Here is a 26,903-nt window from a genome sequence, read left to right as displayed (position 1 = left end):
GTTGCATTAATCTCCATAAAATAATTTATTTGTCTCCAGGTACATGCGAACCAGTGGGTGACCAGTCTAGGGGGCATTTTGTTCCTCTGGACGAATCATCCGACTAATCATGTTATTATGCTTCTGTGGATGTGAGTGATGTCATTTCCAAGAGCGATATCCATCACCAAATCTCTGCAGCCCTGCCAATGCGCAGTAAGCCGGGTGTACGCACCCTAGCTTCATCGGCACACTGGGCATGCCAGGGAGGTGTTGGTGATGTAGAGCACTGCCAGCCATTACTGTCGTATCTGCAAATTTGCAGAGATTTCCAAAAGATGGCAGTGACACCAATCTTAATCGTTACTCGTACCCAGCGATGGACTGGGGTCCTAAAGGCTCCAGGGCCCCATGGTTCAGCTTCATGAAAATATGACTTTATCCTCATCCACAAATTTCTATAGCAGTAAACTTGGTTGTAAATTAATAGGATGCTGCCATTGTCTGCATATGGTGAATCAAGTGTGGTGGCTTACTACAGCACAGGGGCCCACCAGAGGATTCTCCTGTTCTCCTGTGGGCCAGTCCGAGCCTGCTCATGCCCACAGTAGCGTGAGAACATGATTATTTGGACAATTAGTCCAAGGAAAGAAGATGACTCCTCAACTAGTTTCCCACTGATTTGCGCATATCTGGCCAGATTAAGTAAACTATGTTATGGAAATTAATAAACCTATTGAATATTATTTATCCTATTGATTCAAATAGGGGCCAGATGTGCAGCACCTGGCCACGGCCACTATACCATTGTCAGAGTTCTGCAGCTCTATAATTCAGTACATTTGGCAGCTATTGGCACTGGGGACAGCTGATTATTAAGGGTTCAGGGTGTTGTATCCCCACAGATCAGATACTGATGATTCTAAGGCTAGACCATCAATATGAAAGTCCCGAACAACCCCTTTAAGTCCTATCATGTATCTCTGTATACAGGGATCTCCCCCCAGTGGTGGCAGCAGGCAGATTATCATCATGTATCTCTGTATACAGTGAGCTCCCCCTAGTGGTGGCTGCAGACAGGATCTTATCATGTACTTCTGTATACAGTGAGCTCCCCCTAGTGGTGGCTGCAGACAGGATCTTATCATGTATCTCTGTATACAGTGAGCTCCCCCTAGTGGTGGCTGCAGAAAGGATCTTATCATGTACCTCTGTATACAGGGAGCTCCCCCTAGTGGTGGCTGCAGACAAAATCTTATCATGTATCTCTGTATACAGGGAGCTCCCCCTAGTGGTGGCTGCAGACAGAATATTATAATGTATCTCTGTATACAGGGAGCTCCATGCATGGAAAGATATGTTCAGCTCACCCCTTAAATACTCTTTATGCCTTCGGAGCATGGATCACGTCCCTGTGAGACGGTAAGTAGCAAATATTCTTGAAGAAAAGATCCAGCTATGAAGGATAATAAAATCCAAAACTTTTATTCCAAATTCAGATAAAATCCAAAAAACCCGACCTGTAGTCCTGGAGGAAAGGTTGCCAGAGGAGAACTGGGCGCGTTTCGAACAAGTGTTCTTAGACAAGTGTTTATTATCCTTCATAGCTGGATCTTTTCTTCAAGAATACAGGGTGCTCCACCTAGTGGTGACTGCAACAGGATCTTATCATGTGTCTCTGTATATAGGGAGCTCCCCATAGTGGTGGCTGCTGACAGGATCTTATCATGTATCTCTGTATGCAGGGAGTTCCCCCTAGTGGTGACTGCAGACAGGATCTTACCATGTATCTCTGTACACAGGGAGCTCCCCCTAGTGGAGGCTGCAGACAGGATCTTATCATGTATCTCTGTATGCAGGGAGTTCCCCCTAGTGGTGGCTGCAGACAGAATCTTATCCTGTATCTCTGCATGCAGGGAGCTCCCCCTAGTGGTGACTGCAGTCAGGAGCTTATCATGTATCTCTGTACGCAGGGAGCTCCCCCTAGTGGTGGCTGCAGACAGGATCTTATCCTGTATCTCTGCATGCAGGGAGCTCCCCCTAGTGGTGACTGCAGTCAGGAGCTTATCATGTATCTCTGTACGCAGGGAGCTCCCCCTAGTGGTGGCTGCAGACAGGATCTTATCATGTATCTCTGTATGCAGGGAGTTCCCCCTAGTGGTGACTGCAGACAGGATCTTATCATGTATCTCTGTATGCAGGGAGTTCCCCCTAGTGGTGGCTGCAGACAGAATCTTATCCTGTATCTCTGCATGCAGGGTGCTCCCCCTAGTGGTGGCTGCAGACAGGATCTTATCATGTATCTCTGCACGCAGGGAGCTCCCCCTAGTGGTGGCAGTGTATTACAAACCTTTATTGCGTCTATAACTAGACTGTTATATACTGTACATGCAAAGCTCCATTTTCTTTTTTTCTTGTCAATTTGAGGATCTGCCTTATTCACTGATCTCACTGTGACAAGATTTCTTTTTTTAATTAGATTGTTGCATAATCATCAGATTTTCTGGACAATGTAGCCAGTAAGAAATCTCTTTTATGTACCTTTTGTCTTTTTCCTCACACACTAAAGATAAGGATTACAAGGATGAAAGTCTATTTACAGAGTAATGCACCATTGCGTATCAGCGAGTATCAGAACGTAGACGGAAAATCTGCGTTAATCTCATTAAACTTTACTTATTATATATTGAAAAGTTTTCCAACTTCCTAATGCAGATTGTGAGATATTCCGTATCATTCTGATCTCTGCCTTCTGTCAGTGAAGGGGAATATTCTGGACGACACTTTGCGGCAGAAAAACTGACATTGTCTGGATTGGATCCAATTGTGTCAATCTCCGGATCGGGGTGAAGGGCACAGAGGATTGTTCAGACTAGATACAATTGTTTCCTCTCCGCTGTGAGAACTATTGGGGCCATACAGGTTTTTATCTTTTATACGTAAATATTCCCTGACAGCAAGCGGAGATCTCGAAAAGAGCAACAAAATACATCACAACGTGGATTAGAAAGTTGCAGAAGTTGATGCCATGTTGACGCTTTCTTCACATAGGACCAGAGATCCCTTTAAGTATCTGAATGTGGAGTCCAGCTTGATGGCTAATATGACGTACAGGACGTGCTCCATCTTCAGGTTCTGTACAGCGGAGTCTGCCCTGAGGCCGATCGGAGGCCATTTTATTCCTGAGGGTGTGTGTATGACTGGAGTGGCCGAGGACGGCGTTGGCTTCATGTCCTGGGACGTCGCTCTGCGGTTGGCTTCTTTTAGGTGAGCATCTTGTAGATTCCCATAGTCAGGAGCAGATGGTGGGCGACCACTGGGGAGGGAAGAGTCGAGAGACATGACCACTGTTATACAAGGTTCCAGGCTCTGGGATACACGGCTCATCTGATCTGAGCCTGGGAAAGCTGGGTGACACAACGTAACATTCCAGCGTCCTCAGAGGTTGTCACCAGATTTGTAGTCCAGTAGTGGTGATACCTTAATGGTCATACAAGCTCCTCATAAGCCCTTACTCATAGGAAGAGAACCCCATGATAAAGGGGTAAATGCTAAATTATGGGGGGTTCAACCTCTGGGTAGAACAGCAGAGTGCAGGTCTGGGGGTCTACTTTACATTAAGTAATGGTGTTTGCAGCGGGGTGAGACAGAAATCCAGGGTCCCCATGTCTGGAGGTCAATGGGGCTTCCATCGGTCACACCACCACTGATCTAGCACGTATCACTTATCCGGGGAATGAGCAAATTATGTTTCATTTTTTAATGCCCCTTTAAGGTTGGGTGGCATGGAGTCAAATTTGGAGACAGTTGTCATGAACTTTACCTGCAAGGCCAGGATAGCCGAAAGATGCCGAACCTAAGGCAGAAGTAGAAAACAAGATTATTAGACATGAGCCCAAGCTAGCAAAAAGGAAACGTTGCTGTTCAGTTGGTTTCAGGCTGGATTGTAAATTCTATGGGATAAGATCAGCTGGAAATGCAATATAACCATGAATAGTGTCTACCGCGTACAGCATAGTGACGAGCGAGTGTATCCGTTACTATTCGCACGGATAGTCCGGTATTCGGGTTACTTGTTACATTGTATTTGTGTACTCGCCTCGCTATATTCGGATGTCCCACCCTGCAGTTTTGGCGCCTCCTTTGCAGCCACTAAACATCCTGGGCCTCTTAACCAATCACAGTAATGCCGCAGACATCTTGGTTGTGGCATTACTGTGATTGGCTGGCCGCCCGGCGTCATAGGGTGTATTTGAGCCCTGCCGCTGCCAATTTTGCGCACATTGCATTTAAAAGCATAGGGAGAGATCGCTCAGCTGCTAGGAGGGAGAGTCTTTAGGCCTCTCGATAACACAAAAGGTCAGTGTAGAGTAGGGAGAGAGAGAGACTCTCGAGCAGGGACAGTGTAAAGCAGCCAGTGACTAGCACCATAATACCACCAAAAAATGGCTCTTTTCAGAGCTGGAGACACACAACACAGAGTACAGGGAGGGAGAGATTGTGTATTAGGTAGGGAGAGGTGAAAGTGATCTTCCTGTGTCAATCCTAAAACTTGTTAGAGGCAAAGCAATATTTTTCCAGTACACAGAGTACTAGCAATTAGTGCTGCCTTTTTTTTTAAAGCACCGGTCTACTTTCCCTGCTGTTTTTTGGGTCAGAGCCTGGCTTCTGCTGTCCACATCAGTCCACTGAAAAAGGCGTTTAGTTCCCTACGTAAAGCAGTAATCCAAACAATATCCGAGCTGTGGCTCTCCCCGCTGCACCTCCAACCCGTCAGGTCGTCTGCGATAATGGGCGTACCTGGTGGCGGCTTTAAAGGTCTCATGCCTGGCTCACGTGCTGAACCTAGTTGTTCAGAAATTTCTGAAAAGTTACCCTGTCTTGCAATACCTACTTTAGGAGATGCGCCATATTAGTGCCCATTTCCACCATTCCTCTACCGCTTCTGCTGGTCTTAGGCTAGGTTCACATAGCGTTAATGGTATGTGTTTAATGTATCCGTTACATAGCGGCATTAACGCACCCATACACTGCTATAGACGAGCGCATCGCTAACGCATGCAATAATCGGTATGCGTTCTGTGGTGGCCCCTCGGACGCGGGCTGCAGTGTCCGGGGGTCCGTCACTGCTAGCGCAGATGAAGCATTTTCGCTAGCGGGATCACATAACGCGATCACGTTATGGGAGTAGCGTTAATGCAGTTCGTCAACGCTATGCGTTGAACGGACTGCATTAACTCTATGTGAACCTGGCCTTACAGTGCTGCAAAAGCGCTTGAATTTGCCAAGTCACTGACTCATTTGCGACCTGCCCATGTGCTGGAACTCAACCTATCATATGCTGGCAAGGATTAGTGAGCAGCAGAGGGCAGTAGCTGAATACCAGCTTCAACATGCGCGTTAGACTCAGAGTCTGCCACCACACATAACAACTGTCGAGTGGGTGTGGATCGCTGACATTTGTGAGGTTCTTGAGAACTTTGAGTACTGCACCAAGCTCTTGAGCGGTGATCAGGCTATTATCAGCGTTACCATCCCGCTGCTGTGTCTCTTGAAACATTCACTGCTTATGGACCGCCCACTAGGGCAGTGGGTTACTCGGTATGGGGCCGGTTCTTAAAGGGATGTCACAGCAGTGGTCAACCGGTCCGTGGCCCTGGGCGTCCAATGGAAGGGGATTATTTACAGGGGATAATGAAGATAAGGGTTTTTGTAAAGAGTAATCATGATACCACCTGTGGTATCTGGTCAGAAGGGACCAGCGCTGCAGTGCAGATACTCTGGGACCGATGGTGGGATGCAGCAGAGATGTAATAGCTCTCCACAGGCAGAGCTGAGTCCCAGGGCAGTTGTAAAAGATGTTGAGGTAGATGGTGTAGTGTTTAGGCATAGAGATGTAGGAGAGCTGAAAGGGTTGCAGGAAGAATTCAAAGGACACAACAGAGTGCAGTTTCTTTTACCTTTTACTGTGCTTTGTAGGTACAGTCCAGAATTCAGATTACAGATGGTACAGGAGTTAGTCAGCCTGGAAGCAACTTGGGGATCTCTATGCAGATGGGTTGTGAGGTCTCCTTTCTAGTGCTATTCTGAAGTACTTGCAGTTCTGAACTCCACACAAGTTCCTCTTTCTGTCTGTTACCTAGAACTCCTCTCGCAAGACAGGTAGCTGTAGCCCTCTCTCTCTGGCTCACATGTTGCTACTGTGTCATCGAGTCTCCATTGGGAACAGAGCATTTACAGTCTCTTGTTCCTCCGGTTTCTGCTGTGGGACCTTTAGTATCCACACAGCCTCGGACTCTGGCGTCCGGCCTCTGCGCTTTAGCTTGGGGACGAGCTCTGCTCCAGCTCTAGTCCCCAACTCATCTCCACACGTTCACACTCTTCCCTGTCTACACTCCAACTAACTAACTTCCTATTCCTGACCACAGAGAGCAACTCCTCTGCTGTTAGGTTCAGAGCTCCCTCTGCTGGCCTGGAGTAGGAACGGCCTTGTGTGCTGGAACTACCTGATAAAGAGATCCTCTCCCCTAGTAGGGAGGCAAGGTCACTGTGGCAACCATGCTCCTGGGGGCGCCACACTTAATCTCAAAGAGGAAGCTTTGAGTGCCCGGCCTGTTGGTATGGAGCCAGATTTCACAATGGGTGATACTACCTAGCCCAGCCAATATCCTGAGGCAACAGTGGGTGATGAGGAGGAAGATGAGGAGGGAGAGGACTTGTTTTTCTGTGCTACCAAGGGGACTTCTAATGCTACAGAGGGGACACCCTACCCAAGTTTCATGTCTGTGCAGCCTGGATGGGCTGGAGAGGAGGAGGTGGAGGAGGAAGAAGCGAGTCAGTGTGAGGAGAGGATGGGTGCTGTTTCTACTTTTGGGGACACAGAACATTTGCCTTTTTGCAGCTTGGCTCACATGGCACAGTTCATATGTAAGTGTCTGTGGCAAGACCCTCTCGTGACACACATTTTATCCAACAACCAATACTGGTTGGCCACCTTTCTCGATCCACGGTACAAGGAGAAATTTCCTTCTCTCCTTTTGGCGTCACCAAAGAGTTTTACAATGGAATCGTTCAAGAGGGCCGTTGTATATCAGTTGCTGAAAACATCACCCTCAGACAATGCTGGTGGTAGAGGCTGTTTTCAACACCCAGAGATAATGGGGAGAGACAAGAACACCAGGTCTAACATGTGGGGGGGGGAAATGTGCACAAATTGGGCAATTTTCAATAATCAAGCACAACAGCAAGGGCTATCTGTGCCTGTAACAATGCCAAGGAGGGAGAAGTTGCAGAACATGGTCAAGCGGTACTTAAGTGATCAATCCATACGTGCGTCCTTTCTGACGCTTCAGGTCCCTTTAATTATAAGGTGTCCAAGCTGAACACTTGGCCCAACCTCTCCTTCTGTGCCTTGGAGGTGCTGGCCTGCCTGGCTGCTAGTATGATGTCAGAGCGTGTTTTCAGTTCCGCTGGGTCAATCATCACTGATAGGCGCACACGCCTCTCCACGGTAAATGCAGACAGACTTACTCTGATTAATCTCAACAATGACTGGATATCTCCACAGTCTACAATCCCTCCAGATGACAGCAAGCCAACCTAAATTCACCAAAAATGCCGATTAATGCTACGGCTGTTAACGTCAACCCCTTCCCATAAAAACTCGTTTCCTTCCTGCGTGAACCATGACTCAGCCCATAGGGCTATTTTTTTTTTTACAAATCCTATGCAAATTGCGCAGTGGACAAACCAAGACAGTATGCCTACTCCAGCCTAACTACCACTTGTGATTGGAGGCCCTGGTGACAGGTTGTCCCACATTGTGACTGAGACACGGGATACATATTCAATAGAAATCTAGGTTTGGTAGTTGTTCTTGTGTATCTGTAAAAGTGGCGTAATACTGCGACAAACTTATTCCCAGAAACCATGTGCGAGTCAGAAATGCAGGCAGGCATCTTCTCCAGGCTCTAACCATTCTGTTTCATCACTTTCCCATCCATTTCAGCCTTTTCCTCAGGCCCCCCAGGCACCTTTGTAGGGTCCAGCAGAAAATTACTCACATTTCCCATTGACTTGCATTGCACTCGCTATTCGGGACGAATGCGCTATTTTTACAAAGTACTCGAGTATAGCGATTACGAATATTACGGTACTCGCTCATCACTAGTACAGCATTATGAAAGCTCAGTTATGCTGCGGCATTATCACATCATCACTTATGCATGGGGGAATAAAAAAATATAGGCTGCCCTACTTGTTTGCACTTGTGTTAGGATGCAGTTAAATGACGACCTGACATTTTGGACAAATGCAACAAAACTTAGACATGCAATTTTAAGGGATTGCAAAATCAGGCATGGATCCAAAAAAGGGAAAAGAATAAAAGAAAGACTATTACAGGCAAAGGAAAGCTCATATAACGGGGATACATACTCTGCAGTATAAATTCTGCCACTAAGACACCTCCAGTCTGCTCCTTCTGCTGTCTCCGTCTTCCACATGTCTGATAAATAAAATAAAACAGATAATTGAAAATCTCTAAACAGAGATCTGCATATACAGATTCCTGTAGATACATACAACTCGGTCCAGAGCCACCAATAGGAGGTGCTCCATGTATACAGAGATACATTATAAGATCCTGTCTGCAGCCACCACTAGGGGGAGTTCCCTGTATACAGAGATACATGATAAGATCCTGTCTGCAGCCACCACTAGGGGGAGCTCCCTGTATACAGAGATACATGATAAGAGCCTGTCTGCAGCCACCACTAGGGGGAGTTCCCTGTATACAGAGATACATGATAAGATCCTGTCTGCAGCCACCAATAGGTGGAGCTCCCTGTATACAGAGAAACATGATAAGAGCCTGTCTGCAACCACCACTAGGGGGAGCTCCCTGTATACAGAGATACATGACAAGATCTTGTCTGCAGCCACCACTAGGGGGAGCTCCCTGTATACAGACATACATGATAAGATCCTGTCTGCAGCCACCACTAGGGGGAGCTCCCTGTATACAGAGATACATGATAAGATTCTGTCAGCAGCCACCACTGGGGGGAGCTCCCTATATAAAGAGATACATGATAAGATCCTATCTGCAGTCACCACTAGGGGGAGATCCCTGTATACAGAGATACATAATAAGATTCTGTTTGCAGCCACCACTTGGGGGAGCTCCCTTCATACAGAGATACAGGATAAGTTTCTGTCTGCAGTCACCACTAGGGGGAGCTCCCTGTATACAGACATACATAAGATTCTGTCTGTAGTCACCACTAGGGGGAGCTCCCAGTATGCAGAGATACATGATGGTATTCTGTCTGCAGCCACCACTAGGGGGAGCTCCCTGTATACAGAGATACATAAGATCTTGTCTGCAGTCACCACTAGTGGGAGCTCCCTGTATACAGAGATACATGATAAGATTCTGTCTGCAGCCACCACTAGGGGGAGCTCCCTGTATACAGAGATACATAAGATCTTGTCTGCAGTCACCACTAGGGGAGTTTCCTGTATACAGAGATACATGATAAGATCCTGTCTGCAGCCACCACTAGGGGGAGCTCCCTGTATACAGAGATACATAAGATTCTGTCTGCAGTCACCACTAGGGGGAGCTCCCTGTATACAGAGATACATGATAAGGTCCTGTCTGCAGCCACCACTAAAGGGAGCTCCCTGAATACAGAGATACATGATAAGATCCTCTCTGCAGCCACCAATAGGTGGAGCTCCCTGTACACAGAGATACATGACAAGATCCTGTCAGCAGCCACGGGGAGCTCCCTGTATACGGAGATACATGATAAGATCCTGTCTGCAGCCACCACTAGGGGGAGCTCCCTGAATGCAGAGATACATGATAAGATCCTGTTTGCAGCCACCACTAGGGGAAGTTCCCTGTATACAGACATACATGATAAGATCTTGACTACTGCCACCACTAGGGGGCGCTCCCTGTATACAGAAATACATGATGAGGTCCTGTCTGCAGCCACCACTAGGGGGAGCTCCCTGAATACAGAGATACATGATAAGATTCTGTCTGCAGCCACGACTATTGGGAGCTCCCTGTATAGAGCGATACATGATAAGATCCTGTCTGCAGCCACCACTAGGGGGAACTCCCTGTATACAGAGATATATGATAAGATTCTGTTTGCAGCCACCACTAGGGGGAGCTCCCTTTATACAGAGATACATAAGATCCTGTCTGCAGCCACCACTAGGGGGAGCTCCCTGTATACAGAGATACATGATAAGATCCAGTCTGCAGCCACCACTAGGGGGAGCTCCCTTTATACAGAGATACATAAGATCCTGTCTGCAGCCACCACTAGGGGGAGTTCCCTGTATATGGAGATACATGATAAGATCCTGTCTGCAGTCACCACTAGGGGGAGTTCCCTGTATACAGAGATACATAAGATCCTGACTGCAGTCACCACTAGGGGAGCTCCCTGTATACAGAGATACATGATAAGATCCTGTCTGCAGTCACCACTAGGGGGAACTCCATGAATACCAAAATTAATAAAAGGATTATATCCTACATTTTAATTTTAGAAAATTCCAAGCAAGCTCATCCATCATCTGTATCTCACTTAGGTGTCATAAGTGTCAGATAAGTTAATGACTTGAAATTCCTAATGTATAAGGAATATTTATTTTCTTACCACCGGGCAGGAGAACTTCTCACTGTCACAAAGATATGTCTCACAATGTAGCCAGACTTTGGATAATTTGGGGACGTTCTGGAAGCGGAAGGCATTAAACTGGAAAGTTGCACGGCTGTTCTTCCCATTTTCATGCACAATAACTGTGTCATCTGATGGACACCTGCACATATCAAATATATGGATAATCCCTCAATACCAGAGACAAATATGTGTAAGCAATAAAATACTATACATTATATGGGAAATTGTATAATAATGAACGCTGCATATCAATACTGCACATAGGGTCAGTATTATAGTAGTTATATTCTTGTACATAGGGGCAGTATTATAGTAGTTATATTCTTGTACATAGGGGGCAGTATTATAGTAGTTATATTCTTGTACATAGGGGGCAGTAATATAGTAGTTATATTCTTGTACATAGGGGGCAGTATTATAGTAGTTATATTTGTGTACATAGGGGGCAGTATTATAGTAGTTATATTCTTGTATATAGGGGGCAGTATTATAGTAGTTATATTCTTGTACATAGGGGCAGTATTAAAGTAGTTATATTCTTGTACATAGTAGCAGTATTATAGTAGATATATTCTTGTACATAGGGGCAGTATTATAGTAGTTATATTCTTGCACATAGGAGCAGTATTATAGTAGTTATATTCTCGTACATAGGGGGCAGTATATAGTAGTTATATTCTTGTACATAGGAGCAGTATTATAGTAGTTATATTCTTGTACATAGGAGCAGTATTATAGTAGTTATATTCTTGTACATAGGGGCAGTATTATAGTAGTTATATTCGTGTACATAGGACCAGTATTATAGTAGTTATATTCTTGTACATAGGAGCAGTATTATAGTAGTTATATTCTTGTATATAGGGGCAGTATTATAGTAGTTATATTCTTGTACATAGGAGCAGTATTATAGTAGTTATATTCTTGTATATAGGGGGCAGTATTATAGTAGTTATATTCGTGTACATAGGAGCAGTATTATAGTAGTTATATTCTTGTACATAGGAGCAGTATTATAGTAGTTATATTCTTGTACATAGGGGCAGTATTATAGTAGTTATATTCTTGTACATAGGGGCAGTATTATAGTAGTTATATTCTTGTACATAGGGGGCAGTATTATAGTAGTTATATTCTTGTACATAGGAGCAGTATTATAGTAGTTATATTCTTGTATATAGGGGCAGTATTATAGTAGTTATATTCTTGTACATAGGGGCCGTATTATAGTAGTTATATTCTTGTACATAGGAGCAGTATTATAGTAGTTATATTCTTGTACATAGGGGCAGTATTATAGTAGTTATATTCTTGTACATAGGGGGCAGTATTATAGTAGTTATATTCTTGTACATAGGAGCAGTATTATAGTAGTTATATTCTTGTATATAGGGGCAGCATTATAGTAGTTATATTCTTGTACATAGGGGCCGTATTATAGTAGTTATATTCTTGTACATAGGAGCAGTATTATAGTAGTTATATTCTTGTACATAGGGGCAGTATTATAGTAGTTATATTCTTGTACATAGGAGCAGTACTATAGTACGGTAGTTATATTTTTCTATCTGTTGGCTGCACAGCGTGCTTTGCAATGCAACAATGTGTACCGTATATATCATGCTGAAAATATGAGCAATACATAATTGGTTCTTGTATAATTCGGTTGTTATACATGACATGGTACATGTTTTGCGCCTTACCCTTTGCTTATTAGTTGCCATTGGATATGATATGCATAATCAGCAGATGGGGTGGCCCAACAATAGTTCAGAACAACTTTGAATCTACATCACATAAAGAGAAAACATAATAAATACAGTCTCTCCTCCACAGAATTAAGGGCATTTTTTTCCATTTTTAATTTTTTTATGTAAATGCTGAAAACATAATAGCACTGTAGCAATATATAGTGCAAAGAATATACTGCCATACTGTAAGTAGCCCACATAATGGTGCCATTAAATGAGAAAATCATGTGCAGTGTCCAATAAAAAAAAACTTCATATAATTCAGCCTTAGGCTGTGTGCACACGTAGCGCTTTTATTGTAAAAAAAAAAAAAGCATCCCATGCAATCCTATGGCATTCCGCACATGCTGTGCTAATGCTGCTTATGTTTCCACGGCGGAATCGCATCGCGGAAAAATACGCAGCATGTTCATTCTTTGCGGGAATTCCGCACACATAGGAATGCATTGTTCAGCTTACTTTCCTCATGTGGCTGTGCCCACCATGCGAAAAGTAAGCAGAAAATTTGCAGATGGTCCGACGGTCCGGAGGAGAGGAGACTGTCCTCCGGGCTCTGGGTACCATATCCCTGTAAGAAATAGAACTAAAATAAAAAATCGTGATATTCTCTCCTTCCGGCGTCCCACGCAGAGTCCCCAAGCCTTAGCGATGCTCCCGCCAAGTCCTGTTCCCAGCGATGCCTTGCGACAATGACCTTTGATGATGTTGCGGTCTCTCAGGACTTGCCAGGAGCATCGCGATGATCGGGAACGCAGCGGGGGACGCCGGAAGGTGAGAATATCACGATTTTTAATTTTTTAAAATTATTTTAAACTTTATATTTTTTCCTACTGATGCCGCATAGGCAGCCTCAATAGTAAAAAAGTTGGTCACACTAATCAAACACTATGTTTGACAAGTGTGACCAACCTGTCAATCAGTTCACCAAGCGATGCTACAGATCGCATGCAAAACGCTAGTTAAAACGTAGGAAATACGCGGGAATTACAAATGCGGATTTCTCGTGTATTTCCCGTGGAATGGAATTGCGGAATTCCTGCAGAAATTTCCACGAGAATTCCGGACGTGTGCACATAGCCTTATAATTTCAACATATAATTAGTTTCCCAAGACAATATACCACTGAAAAATCTGTGGGATCTGGGACCCTGCGGTGCTGTGCAGTTTACCACCCCCCTCAATGTGTCCATGCCAAGAATATACTTCCTTGGAATGTAAAGCTTTCCCTGCCTCCTCCTGGCATTACATAGACATTGCTCTACACATTTTATTTCAGCACATATATATCGATTTTGATCTTTTTGTACCTGTTGCTAATTCCTTTGGCTTCAACCCCAGCAAATATATCTGATCCAATGTCTGATGTGTCCACCACGAATGGGGCTTCTCTTTGGGTTGAAAACTTGGCATTCTTTCCAAACAGAAAAATTCAACAGAAACAACCAATAATACAAGACAAATAAAAATTAATGGAATTATCTACAGGGTAGAGGAGGATTGTAATCTGTCAAAAAAAATTACAAATTACCATGGTATGTAAAATTACTGTTATTGCAAACAGTGAGGCTATGTGCACACGGTGCGGATTCTGCTGCGGATCCGTAGCGTTTCTGGCCCTGTGGGTCCGCAGCAGATTTAGGTGCGTTGTACAGTACCATTGTTTTCAATGGTAAACTGGACAACGCTGTGCACATGCTGCGGATTTTTCCGCGCGGTTTTGCTGCGGTTTACAATCCGCAGCATGTCAATTCTTTTGTGCAGAAACGCCGCGGTTTCACACCTCATCCATTGGTCAGATGAGACAAAAATTGAGGTCTTCGGCATTAACTCAACTCGCCGTGTTTGGAGGAAGAGAAATGCTGCCTAAGATCCCAAGAACACCGTCCCTACTGTCAAGCATGGAGGTGGAAACATTATGTTTTGGTGGTGTTTCTCTGCTAAGGGCACAGGACTACTTCACCGCATGAATGGGAGAATGGATGGAGCCATGTACCATAAAATCATGAGTGATAACCTCCTTCCCTCCGGCAGGACATTAAAAATGGGTCGTGGCTGGGTCTTCTAGCAAGACAATGACCCAAAACATGCAGCCAAGGCAACAAAGGAGCGGCTCAAAAAGAAGCACATTAAAGGTCATGGAGTGGCCTAGCCAGTCTCTAGACCTTAATCCCATAGAAAACTTATGGAGGGAGTTAAAGCGCCGACTTGCCAAGTGACAGCCTCAAACTCTTAATGATCTAGAGATGATCTACAAAGAGGAGTGGAGCAAAATTCTTCTTGACATGTGCGCAAGCCTCATCATCAACTACAAGAAACGTCTGACTGCTGTGCCTACCAACAAGGGTCTTGCCACCAAGTATTAAGTCTTGTTTCCCAGAGGGATCAAATACTTATTTCTCACTGCAAAATTCAAATAAATTTATGTAATTTATACAATGCGATTTTCTGGATTTTATTTTTGATATTCTATCTCTCAATGATACAATTAAGCTACCCTTAAAATTATAGACTGTTCATATCTTTGTCAGTGGACAAACCTACAAAATCAGCAAGGGATCAAATACTTTTTTCCCCCACTGTATATTTGTGACTTTTTTTGCTCCATTTATATGCACCCAAGACAAAAACATTTAGTAGGAATTTTTAGCTAGAACCAATCTTCTCTTCTGTGGTCGGAGAACAAATGTGTTTCTGCTCTAGAATAGTTAACATCTTTAAAAGTTTGAATTACCGGTATGTTATTCATCCTTTTACCTCTCCCTTATATTTTGTCACTTTTCAAAACTATAGAGTCAGATATGAAATGTGTCTAAAACACATCAAACATTAGGCACACACCATATAGTCATTTTTTCACAGCATTTTGGTACTTTGCCAAGAAAATCTACCATTCTGAATTTTTACAAGAGACTATGCCAAAGGTCTCCAGAACAAGTATCTAATGAAAAGATGTGAATTACCATTAGGTGTTGGATGGTGTGGATGTTTTTAAATAATTTTAACTCTTGAAAAATTTCCTATGGTTCAGCAGAAGTGACATGATGGGATTAGAGTTTCCATGATTAGAAAACTTGGTGGCTTCTTTCAAAAACAGTGCTGCACCTCTCATAGAACCACGTTCCTGGGGAATGGTTCATTGATCCAGAGACCAAAAACCTGGTTAAAGGGGCAAATGAGGCAGAGGCCAAGATCCAGGGTAACGGGCAACTAAGCCAAAGACTAAGATCTAGGGGAAGTGATGACTGACCCAGAGACCATAATGCAGGGGAAGAGACACCTAAGCCAAATTCCAAGATCCAGGAGTAGGGGAACTAAGCCAAATACCAAGATCCAGGGGTTGGGGCAACTGAGCCAGAGACCATGATCCAGGAAAATGTGCAAATGATACATAGATCAAGATCCAAGGGAAGGGGTGACTGATCTAGAGACCACAATCCAGTGTAAGGGGCAACTAAGCCAGAGGCCAATATCCAAGGGAAGAGCCAATGGAACCAGAAACCAAGGGCCAGGGGAAGGGCCAACTGGGCCAGATACCAAGATCCAGGAGAAGGGCCAACTGAGACAAAAATCAAGTTCCATGGGAAGGGCCACCTGAGCCAGAGACCAAGATCCAGGGGAAGGGCCAACTGAGCCAAACCAGAGACCAAGATCCAGGGGAAGGGCCAACTGAGCAAAAACTAAGACCCAGCGGAAGGATCAACTGAGCCAGAGACCAAGATCCAGGGGAATAGGCAAATGATACATAGACCAAGATGTAGGGGAAGGGGTGACTGATCTAGAGACCACAATCTACTGTAAGGGGCAACTAAGCCAGATACCAATGTTGTGCAATACAGGGACAACCACCAGAAGGCGAGGAAGGGAGGTAACAGGAGCTCTCCTCAAGCGAAGACCTGTAGAGCTGAGCAAACACCGCTAGGGGGCAGCAGAGAGGTCCTACAAGCCAAGTCAGCAACAGCCGGGAACGCAGTGTCAGAGGGGAAGGCAGGAGCAAGGTCTGAAGCAAGTCAGAGGTCAAAAAGCCGGTCGGGAGAGCAGTAACAAGAAGACGAGATGAAAGCACAGCCAGAAACATGCCAAAGGTCAGAGACAGACAGAACAATCCAAAACCAGAACGGAAGATGAATGGGCAGGTCAGAAGTCAAGCCGGGTCATACACTGTGGGGAACAGTCACACAGAGAAGGTTAACCCCCGCCTGTTCGTGTCGGGAAGCAGAAAGCAAACCCCGACCTGGATCATAACAGCCAATATCCATGGGAAGGGCCAACTGAGCTAGAAACCAATATCCAGAAGAAGGGCCAACTGAGCAACAAACTAAGATACAGGGGAAGGGCCAACTGAGCAAGAAATGAAGATTCAGGGGAAGGGCCAACTGAGCAAGAAACTAAGATCCAGAGGATGGACTAACTGAGCCAGTAACCTGTAAGAGAATGGTCAGCCATCTTGGACAATCTCTAGTCAACTAACTTTGCTAAAAGAGCTGAGACTCTCCCTAGAATAGAGGGATAAAATGATCTCAATGCCATTAGTAGGTATGGATGGAGTCCGGGGAGACTAATTGGAAAAGCAGAAGAGCATGTGATAGTTAATAAGTGGTGTTTTAAGGTAGTGAGTAGTATATATGTTTAATTAAGATAGAAACAAGAATCAAGAGCTGTCAGTGTAAGAAGAGTTATAAGAGTTATGTGATTAGGCTAAAAACAGTGATGTGATCAATGACAGTAGCTAAGAGGAACCTGGAGATGTACATTGGGTTCGGAGAGTATTCAGGCCCCTTTACATTTCTCACTCTTTGTTTCATTACAGCCATTTGGTAAATTCAAAAAAGTTAATTTTTTTTCTCATTAATGTACACTCTGCACTCCATCTTGACTGAAAAAACAGAAATGTAGAAATTTTTGCAGATTTATTAAAAAAGAAAAACTGAAATATCACATGGTCATAGGTATTCAGACCCTTTGCTCAGTATTGAGTAGAAGCACCTTTTGAGCTAGTACAGCCATGAGTCTTCTTGGGAATGATGCAACTTGTTTTTCACCCCTGGATTTGGGGATCCTCTGCCATTCTTCCTTGCAGATCCTCTCCAGTTCCGTCAGGTTGGATGGTGAATGTTGGCGGACAGCCATTATCAGGTCTCTCCAGAGATGCTCAATTGGGTTCAGGTCAGGGCTCTGGCTGGGCCAGTCAAGAATGGTCACAGAGTTGTTCTGAAGTCACTCCTTTGTTATTTTAGCTGTGTGCTTAGGGTCATTGTCTTGTTGGAATGTGAACCTTCGGCCAAGTCTGAGGTCCAGAGCACTCTGGAAGAGGTTTTCATCCAGGATATCTCTGTACTTGGCCGCATTCATGTTTCCTTCAATTGCAACCAGTCGTCCTGTCCCTGCAGCTGAAAAACACCCCATAGCATGATGCTGCCACCACCATGTTTCACTGTTGGGATTGTACTGGGCAGGTGATGAGCAGTGCCTGGTTTTCTTCACACATACCGCTTAGAATTATCATCAAAAAGTTCTATCTTCGTCTCCTCAAACCATAGGATCTTATTTCTCATAGTCTGGGAGTCCTTCATGTGTTTTTTTAGCAAACTCTATGCGGGCTTTCATATGTCTGGCGCTGAGGAGAGGCTTCCATCGGGCCACTATGCCATAAATGCCCGACTGGTGGAGGGCTGCAGTGATAGTTGACTTTGTGGAACTTTCTCCCATCTCCCTGCTGCATCTGTGGAGCTCAGCCACAGTGATCTTGGGGTTCTTCTTTACCTCTCTCACCAAGGCTCTTTTCTCACGATTGCTCAGTTTGGCTGGACGGCCAGGTCTAGGAAGACTTCTGGTGGTCCCAAACTTCTTCCATTTAAGAATTATGGAGGCCACTCTGCTCTTAGGAACCTTGAGTACAGCAGAAATTCTTTTGTAACCTCGGCCAGATCTGTGCCTTGCCACAATTCTATCTCTGAGCTCCTTGGCCAGTTCCTTTGACCTCATGATTCTCATTTGGTCTGACATACACTGTGACCTGTGAGGTCTTATATAGACAGGTGTGCGCCTTTACAAATCAAGTCCTATCAGTTTAATTACACACAGCTGGACTCCAATGAAGGAGAAGAACCATCTCAATGAGGATCACAAGGAAATGGACAGCATGTGACTTAAATATGAGTGTCTGAGCGAAGGGTCTGAATACTTATGACCATGTGATATTTCAGTTTTTCTTTTTAAATAAATTTGCAAAAATTTCTACATTTCTGTTTTTTTTTTTCAATCAAGATGGGGTGCAGAGTGTACATTAATGAGAAAAAATGAACTTTTTTGAATTTGCCAAATGGCTGCAATGAAACAAAGAGTGAAAACTTGAAAAGGGTCTGAATACTTTTTAAACCCATTGTATGATTTTTTAATGTAGTCTGGAGGAAATGTTTATTAATGTTGTCATATTGTGTCATTGTATGCTTTGTTCTAAAACACGTTTTTCTCTGCAGTATGAGGATATCATGTATACGTCCTTTTTGTCATAATGTACTTTCTTTGTCTAAATCATGTATAAAAAGCTCCTGATACTGTTGTTTGGGGTGACATCATCATCAGTCTACCGCCAGGTCACACCATCGCCAGGTCATGGCCAGACCACGCCAGACATCCCAGCGTTACTTTGCTTATCTGGTCACCTGTATGTGCCTGCATGCTATGCCTCTCTGTCTTTTGTGAACTGTTCTGTATCTCTGAATAAACTTCAGCCTTGGTTTAAAAAGGAAGAATTGTCTACAGTGTCTTGCCGGATCTTCCAGCTCTCAGAAAGGACTTTCTTACAAGGTGGCGAAACCTAAGCCAGGAGGAACAGCTCTGGAGAGTTGCCTCCATAAGGACAATTGGAAGGATTTGTGGATGAGGTCTTGAGGCTCGAAGGGGAAAAGCATGGTACCACATGTAAATCGCTCAAAGTAAGCCAGCTGGAAAGAGAACCTCTGGCAAAAGCACTCCCAGTCTGCCTGATTTTTTTATAAGAAAACTACAAAAAAGTGAAGGACTATAAAAATATATGTATAGCCAACATCCACGGGAAGGGCCAACTGAGCCAGAAATCAAGATCCAGGGGAAGGGCCAACTGAGCCAGAAATCAAGATCCAGGGGAAGGGTCAACGGAGTCATAAACCAAGATCCAAGGGAAGGGCCAACTGAGTCAGAAATCAAGATTCATGGGAAGGGCCAACTGAGGCAGAAACCAAGATCCAGGGGAAGGGCCAACTGAGCAAGAAATTAATATCCAGGGAAAGGTCCAACTGAGCTAGAAACCAAGATACAGGGGAAGGGCTAACTGAGTCAGATACCAAGATCCAGGGGAAGGACCAACTGAGCCAGAAACCAAGATCCAGGGGAAGGACCAACTGAGCCAGAAACCAAGATCCAGGGGAAGGACCAACTGAGCCAGAAATCAAGATCCAGGGGATGGGCCAACTGAGCCAGAAATCAAGATCCAGGGGAAGGGTCAACGGAGTCATAAACCAAGATCCAAGGGAAGGGCCAACTGAGCAAGAAACTAATATCCAGGGAAAGGTCCAACTGAGCTAGAAACCAAGATACAGGGGAAGGGCTAACTGAGTCAGAAACCAACTTCCAGGGGAAGGACCAACTGAGCCAGAAACCAAGATCCAGGGGAAGGACCAACTGAGCCAGAAACCAAGATCCAGGGGATGGGCCAACTGATCTAGAGACCAAGATCCCAGGGAAGGACCAACTGAGCCAGAGACCAAGATCCAGGGGAAGGACCACCTGAGCCAGAAACCAACATCCGTGGGAAGGGCAAACTGAGGCAGAAATCAAGATTCAGGGGACGGACCAACTGAGCCAGAAACTAATATCCAGAGATAGGGCCAACTGAGCTAGGAACCAAGATTCAGGGGAAGGACCAACTGAGACAGAAACCAACATCGAGGGGAAGGACCAACTGAGCCAGAAACTAATATCCAGGGAAAGGGCCAACTGAGCTAGAAACCAACATCCAGGGGAAGGACCAACTGAGACAGAAACCGATATTAAGTAGCATCTATCCACTTCAATAAAGCAGAGCAGACATCCCAGACAGAACCCATGGAGAGATGTGATGTTGTTTTGGAAGAAAGCAGCCATGTTTTTCTAATCTTAGACAACCTTTTGGATGTTAATATTTTGTTAGAAACCTTCATTAAATATAAAGTGATTGCAGTTTATCCTGAGGCTAAGGATCCAATTAGCAGCTGTGGTGAACTAGGCAGAAAGGGTTCAATTTCCCTGCAGTTCCCCCGCAGGAGAAAAGTTGCACTACATTTTCCAGTTAATAGCAATAGAGCGGTGAGCAGACTCTTTGTGTAGCCATTTCTGCTCTACAAATTGATGGAGGACAAACAAAGGACCACCAATGATTTTACAAATGAAACACACCATTAAAAAAGTAAATGCCCAGCATAAGCCAAGGAAAAAGAAATGAGGTGGGTGGAGGTGAAGAGAGGGACGTTTGAAAGACTCACAGAGTAGAAATTGAGGGACAATGTGCTTTCAAATGATCCCGAACTCCCATTCTTCACATGGACTGTGGCTACTCTAGAAGAAGGAAAAAAATATGTAAGACTGAAACATACATGAGTGGAAGATGCCTGGGGGATTAATACTCGAAATGTGGCAGCAGCTGAGGAACAAACTTACCTTTGGTCAAAGGCAGCATGACTGACCAAGTAATTGGACTGATAAGTGCAGGTAAAAGTGTAATTCACCGGCTGGCTTTTGATGATCAGGGTGCTGTCATTGGAAACTATCGAGTTGTAAAAATGGTAGATTGGGTTCTTGAACTGGAAGAAAAATCAAAGTCACGTACTGGTCTTTAACTCTTTATATATAGAAAAATATTCAATTTTGAACATTTTTAACAGCGCTTTACAATATCTACATTCATGTTTTAGTACTTTGGTGTAAATATATGCTACATAGCCAAAAATATGTAGATGTCCCTGACCAAATGATTTAGATATTCCATATCAAACTTATTGTAATTAATATGGAATATGATAGCCTTCGTGGCGATCCAAGTTCCTCCACAACAAATTAGCCACCACATGTATTAATGGAGCTCTTTGCCGGTTGGTAGCGTTGTTAGCGGTTCACTAGGTGAGCTGAATTCCGTAAGCTGTATATCAGGGTGAGTAGCACAGACTGGAGGCGATAATACAGAGGATCTCAGTTTGTTGGATGGCATGGGTATCAGTGACAACAGGGCGTGCAGTACAGCAGATGGGCAAGCAGGGCTGGAAGTACTAGATGCAGCTGAACCACATGTGTGGATTGGATAGGAACAGCAGAGATATTTAGGTACCTTGCTTGCTGAAGCTGCACAATGGAATAACAGATGTACAGGGAAAGTAGTAACTTGCTTGCAGAGATCTGTTTACTACCAGGAATAACAGAGTAACCAACGTGAAAACCATCATGGTAGCAGAGAGAAGCTTGTTAGCATAATATTATACAGCAGAACCGAGAGTGCAATAGCACCAAGAATTGCTGGAATGAACTTAAAAGTATTAACTGGTTGCTGGATTGCAGACAGGAGTAGCGGGGAAGATGATTAGACCATTGTCGGGAGCAGAGCCTAATGGAAGATGAGGTAATTCCAGGAAAAGTATACGGCAGCAGGGTGCCATATTTCTTGAGTACTAAGGCAGGGGAAGGTGCCTGAGCTGGCCTTTCAAGCCTTTGCATGATGACATCGATGGTGCTGCAACAATAACCCAGACTAGCAAAGAGAGAGGAAGTAAAACCCGGCACTAGAGCCTGGACAGCTGAGCAAACCATTACAAGTGTTAGATGTTCAACGTATTTAATCTGTAGTACTCTGTTCAGAAGTTAGCGACATTTAGGTGGTAAAATTACATATTTTCATTTCTGTTATTCCACTTTGCATTAATTCCTGAAAATCACCTGAAGGGTTAATAAACTACCTGACAGCAGTTTTCAATATGTCAGGGGTGCTGTTTTTAAAATGTTATCACTTTCGGGGGTTTCCCAATATATGGGACCCCTAAAGGAACTTCAAACCTGGATAGGTCCCTCAAAAAATAAATTTTCTAAATTTCCTTGAAAAAAATGAAAAATTACTGCTACATTTTTAAACCTCCTCAAATACTAACAGAATAAAACATTTTACAAATGTTGCTGATGTAAAGCAGACATGTGGGAAATGTTATTTATTAATGTTATGCCGTGGTATGACTATCTGGATTAAAGGGATAAATCATTTAAAGTTTGAAAATTGCTAATTTTTAAAAAGTTTTTCTCAACTTTCTGATTTTTTTTTATAAATACAAAATATATCGACCTAAATTTACCATTATCATAAAGTATAATGTGTCCCGAAAAAAAACAGTCTCAAAATCACTGGGATTTGTTGAAGCGTTCCAGAGTTATTACCACATAAAGTGACACTGGTCAGATTTAAAAAAATTTGGCTCAGTCACTAAGGGGTTAAATCAGGTGCAATGCATTCTGGATCGGAGGTAATTCTCCGGGCATCCACCTAACCAATAGTCATCAGTGAGTTGCGATTGATCGCTAAAGAACAGAGGTCTCCACTGCTCTGGAGTCCAATAACAACGTGCTTTACACCATTCGGCTGCCATCTGGCATTGGGTATGCTGACTTTAGGCTTGTTTGTGGAGGGTGAGGGTCCATCATGGAAACTCTTGAGGTTAAGCTTCTGTTGCTCAGTTCTTGTGCTAATCTTACAAACAGAGACTACTTGGAGCTCTGCGATGACCAATGTACCATAGGGGTGACACTTTCCAAAAATAGGGGACATTGACCTCCTTTAATAATGCCATGGAGCCACTTGGCTCCTCGGTATGACCCACACTACACCAAAGGCAAGTTTATATGGAGACTTTATGGCTGTGCACTGGATTTCATGCTTTTGTTTGTCATAGATGTGGTTAATGATCTGAACTTAGAACTTTCTTTAGAAAAGGGGTTCACATACTTTTGACCACATAGTATAAGCCATGACCAGGAATACATATACTGTAAGCTTGTTCCTATGCAATTACTGGCATTGAGTCCCAGCTGCACATCTGTATTATTGGCGGCGATCAGAGCATACTCTGCTGTTTAACCCCTTGTAAAATAATTTTTCCTGAATTTAGTATACACCAGCATTAGTCCATAAACATTGTTATATTTGACTGAATTTATGTTATATTAAAATGATTGAATTTTTTTTTTCCATTGTCCCCATAACCTAAATTTTGACCCTTTAATATAAATGTAGCCTAATTACAAATCCAATGAACTCCAGGATTGGAAAAAAAATGTCTGCAACACCAAATTCTCACCAATGTTCCATTTTTTTATGATATAAAGTTTGAAATCCCCTACTTTGATACAGTCATGATAAGATCCTGGCTTCCTGCAGCCACCACTAGGGGGAGCTCAGGAGCTTACTGAATACTGATTGTTGAATTCATTAACACAGAATCAGGAACCTCATGAGCTCCACCTAGTGGTGGCTTCAGTGGGTCGGAATTGATGCCAGAACCTTAAGGAGTGAACAATTACATTAAAAGAAAAATATTTGGCTTAAGATCTAAATTATGGTAAGGTTCATATTTCTACTGTTTTAAATATTATAATATTTCCCTATTTGTTTACTATGCGGTGTAATTGCCTATTTCTCGGTGAATTTTTTTTTTTTACTTTAAAAAAAACTTTAAAAAAATCTACTTTATCCTAAACCCATTAAAACTGTTTGAGTAAAATTTAGATTAAATAAAAAATCTAATTTCTTTTTGAAAAATCTTTAAAAAAAATTAAGAATTTATCAAATTAAATAATTTCTGAATAAAACAAAACATAACTCACATCAGATTGTGTTCCACAATAGGATTTATTCCTTGGAGATAAATCAGGAATGGTGAATTGATAATAACCGGACTCGATAATTCCATTATAACACACCCCGCCCAGCGCCAGCTGGTTGATCTCCCATCCGTACGGACACTCGGGAATTTTAGCCACAATAGATTTAGGAAAACAATGAACAATAATCACATCTGGAAGACAAACGGTGACAACATGGGGTTATCCCTAAATCACTAACTATAAAAGAAAATTATTTTATATTAGAGTATTTTTTGATTATTTTGCCACTTTTGCGATATTTATTGATATATCTTTTTGTGAAAAAAATAAAAGTATTAACAATCAAACGTATATCAAAAAGGAATTAAGAAGAGTAAAAGAAATATGTAACATTCTAGCCATTTACTAACTGAAGCGTGATAAGTGTAATGGCCCCTGTGAAGAATTCCATTTTCTTTTTTCATGCAGTTTTTCTTTTTTTTTTTCAAATAATCCCAGATTAATAATATATACGGTAACATATAAACGCAGGAACAAGAGGTATGAAAAAGTCAAATGAATTGGCTTTACAGAAGAAATTGAGCTTGTATTTCAGAGCTTGTTCACACATGGCATTTTTTGTGTGTTTGCGTTTTCTTTTTGACAAATGAATTTTAGGGGAACAGCAAAACTGAGATTTCTAAAACTTCATTCACACGGTCCTTTCGCTTTCAGACCTGCTTAAAAACCGCAGCGTGGTAATGATTTCACTGGTTTTAGTTCCGTTTTTCCCTATTAGGGTCTCTGCACACTTTGCGGATTTGCCCCTGCCGATCCGCTGCAGATTTGCTAGTGATTTACGGTACAATGTTATTGTAGGAGAAAAAAAATTCCGTGGGGAAACGCAGCGGTTTATTTCCCGCAGCATGTCAATTCTTTGTGCGGATTCCGCAGCGTTTTTACACCCATTCCATTACAGGAATCCGCAGGCGTAAAAATGCAGGCCAAATCCGCTAGAAATCCACAGGAAAAACGCGCGGATCCTGACCTGAGGATTCTGCCAAAATATGCAGATTCCGCACGGAAAATTCCGCAACGTGTGCACATACCCTTACTATGGCTTAGAGCGAAAAAAAAAAACAATAAAAAATGTTTGTAATTTACATTGTGATTGTTACATTTTTTTTTTGCATAAAAACCTGACCGTGTGAACACACTCTAAGGTATCTGGTACTTGCCTGCTTTATTGGGAACACACTTTCCTGCAGAGCTTGCAATCAGTACAGATAACGTAGTGAGAGTAAAGAGCAACATTTCGTCAAGATTGATTTGCAAAACAAAAAAAAAAAAAAACAATCAAACAAGAATCCAGAAGGCAAACGAGGCTCCGCGGGGGTCTCACAAATCAAGGACGACCAGCTGGGATATCGCCATCTCTTCTCTGTAATGCTGGAAGAGATGACAAATAGTAATAATATTCGTTATTTATCTAGCGCCAACATATTCCGCAGAACGTTACTAGATAAATTAATTATTCTTTGTGAGAAAGTAAAGAATGCAAATTTCCACGAAAAACATAAATGTAAAATCCTGACTTTGGGGAGAAGTAAGGAAATGTACAAATAAGCATTAAATAAGAAAACTGCGTCAATCTGACCCTGACAAAGACTTGGTGGTAACGTTGGACAGAAAACTTAACCTTAGCGATCAGTGCCAGGTGGCTGCCACCAAGGCAAAGAAAAATATCTGGGTTTGTAACAAGAAGCCAAGATGCTCACGGACAGAACATAGTTTTACTATAATACCAAATCGATAGACAGGCCACATATTCTGTTTGGGAAAAAAAGCAACTTGGGTGCAATTTAATTGCAATGTTCATATATTTGAATGGATGATGATTCTTTACTGTACAAGCAGTGAGATTAGATTCTTCACTATAAATGCAGTGAGACTATAGATTATTTACCAGACAAGCAGTGAGACTATGGAGTCTTTACAGTATGAGCAGGGAGACTATGGATTCTTTACCGTACAAGTTGTGAGACCATGGATTCTTGACAAGCATGAAAACTGTAGATTCTTTACTTTACAAGCAGTGAGACTATGGAATCTTTTCTGTAAGAATTGTAAGTTTATGGTTTCTTTTACATTGCTCACAGTAAGATTACAGATTTTATACTGGACAATTAGTGATTATTGTAGATTGTTACTTTACAAGCAGTAAGACTATACATTATTTACTTTATTGTATGAGCAGTGAGACTAGACTCTTTACTGTATAAGTACTGAGACTATGGATTATTTACTGTTCAAGCAGTGAGACTATGGATTACTTACTTTATAAGCAGTGAGATTTTGGACTATCTAGTGTACAAGCATCAAGACTATGGAATATTTTACTGTATTAGTAGTAAGACTATAGATTCTTTACTATCAAGCAGTGAAACTATGGATTCTTACTGTACAGGCATTGAGACTATAGATTACTGTACAAGCATTGAGACTATAGATTCTTTACTGTACAGGCATTGAGACTATAGATTCTTTACTATACAATACAAGCAGTGAGATGATAGATTCTTTCCTAAACAAGAAGTGAGACTATGGATTCTTT

General features: G+C 42.9%; 1 protein-coding gene across 1 annotated transcript; it reads right to left on the bottom strand.

Annotated features, from left to right (window-relative positions):
- Positions 1–2,610: 2,610 nt before the first annotated feature.
- On the bottom strand, positions 2,611–25,603 carry TECTB (tectorin beta). The gene is made up of 10 exons (XM_073562128.1): positions 25,528–25,603; positions 24,311–24,501; positions 21,113–21,255; positions 20,938–21,010; positions 13,747–13,850; positions 12,392–12,475; positions 10,665–10,827; positions 8,416–8,485; positions 3,803–3,835; positions 2,611–3,295 (listed from the first exon to the last, which is right to left on the bottom strand). Exons 1-10 carry the CDS (start codon positions 25,601–25,603, stop codon positions 3,243–3,245), a joined length of 990 nt encoding a protein of 329 aa, XP_073418229.1. The 3' UTR covers positions 2,611–3,242.
- Positions 25,604–26,903: the final 1,300 nt, after the last annotated feature.

Source organism: Dendrobates tinctorius, unplaced genomic scaffold, assembly GCF_039654945.1.
Source record: "Dendrobates tinctorius isolate UK_male_01 unplaced genomic scaffold, ASM3965494v1 ptg000341l, whole genome shotgun sequence".
NCBI classification, from domain to species: domain Eukaryota; kingdom Metazoa; phylum Chordata; class Amphibia; order Anura; family Dendrobatidae; genus Dendrobates; species Dendrobates tinctorius.
Note: the sequence above shows the minus strand (reverse complement) of the source record. Positions and strands in the feature narration are given on the sequence as shown.

Coding starts and splice junctions, on each gene's coding strand:
- TECTB (XM_073562128.1), bottom strand. CDS start 25,603: ATGTTGCTCTTTACTCTCACTACGTTATCTGTACTGATTGCAAGCTCT. Junction 12,476..13,746: donor GCCAAAGGAATTAGCAACAG/GTACAAAAAGAT, acceptor TATGTGATGTAG/ATTCAAAGTTGTTCTGAACT. Junction 10,828..12,391: donor TGGCAACTAATAAGCAAAGG/GTAAGGCGCAAA, acceptor TGATATGTGCAG/GTGTCCATCAGATGACACAG.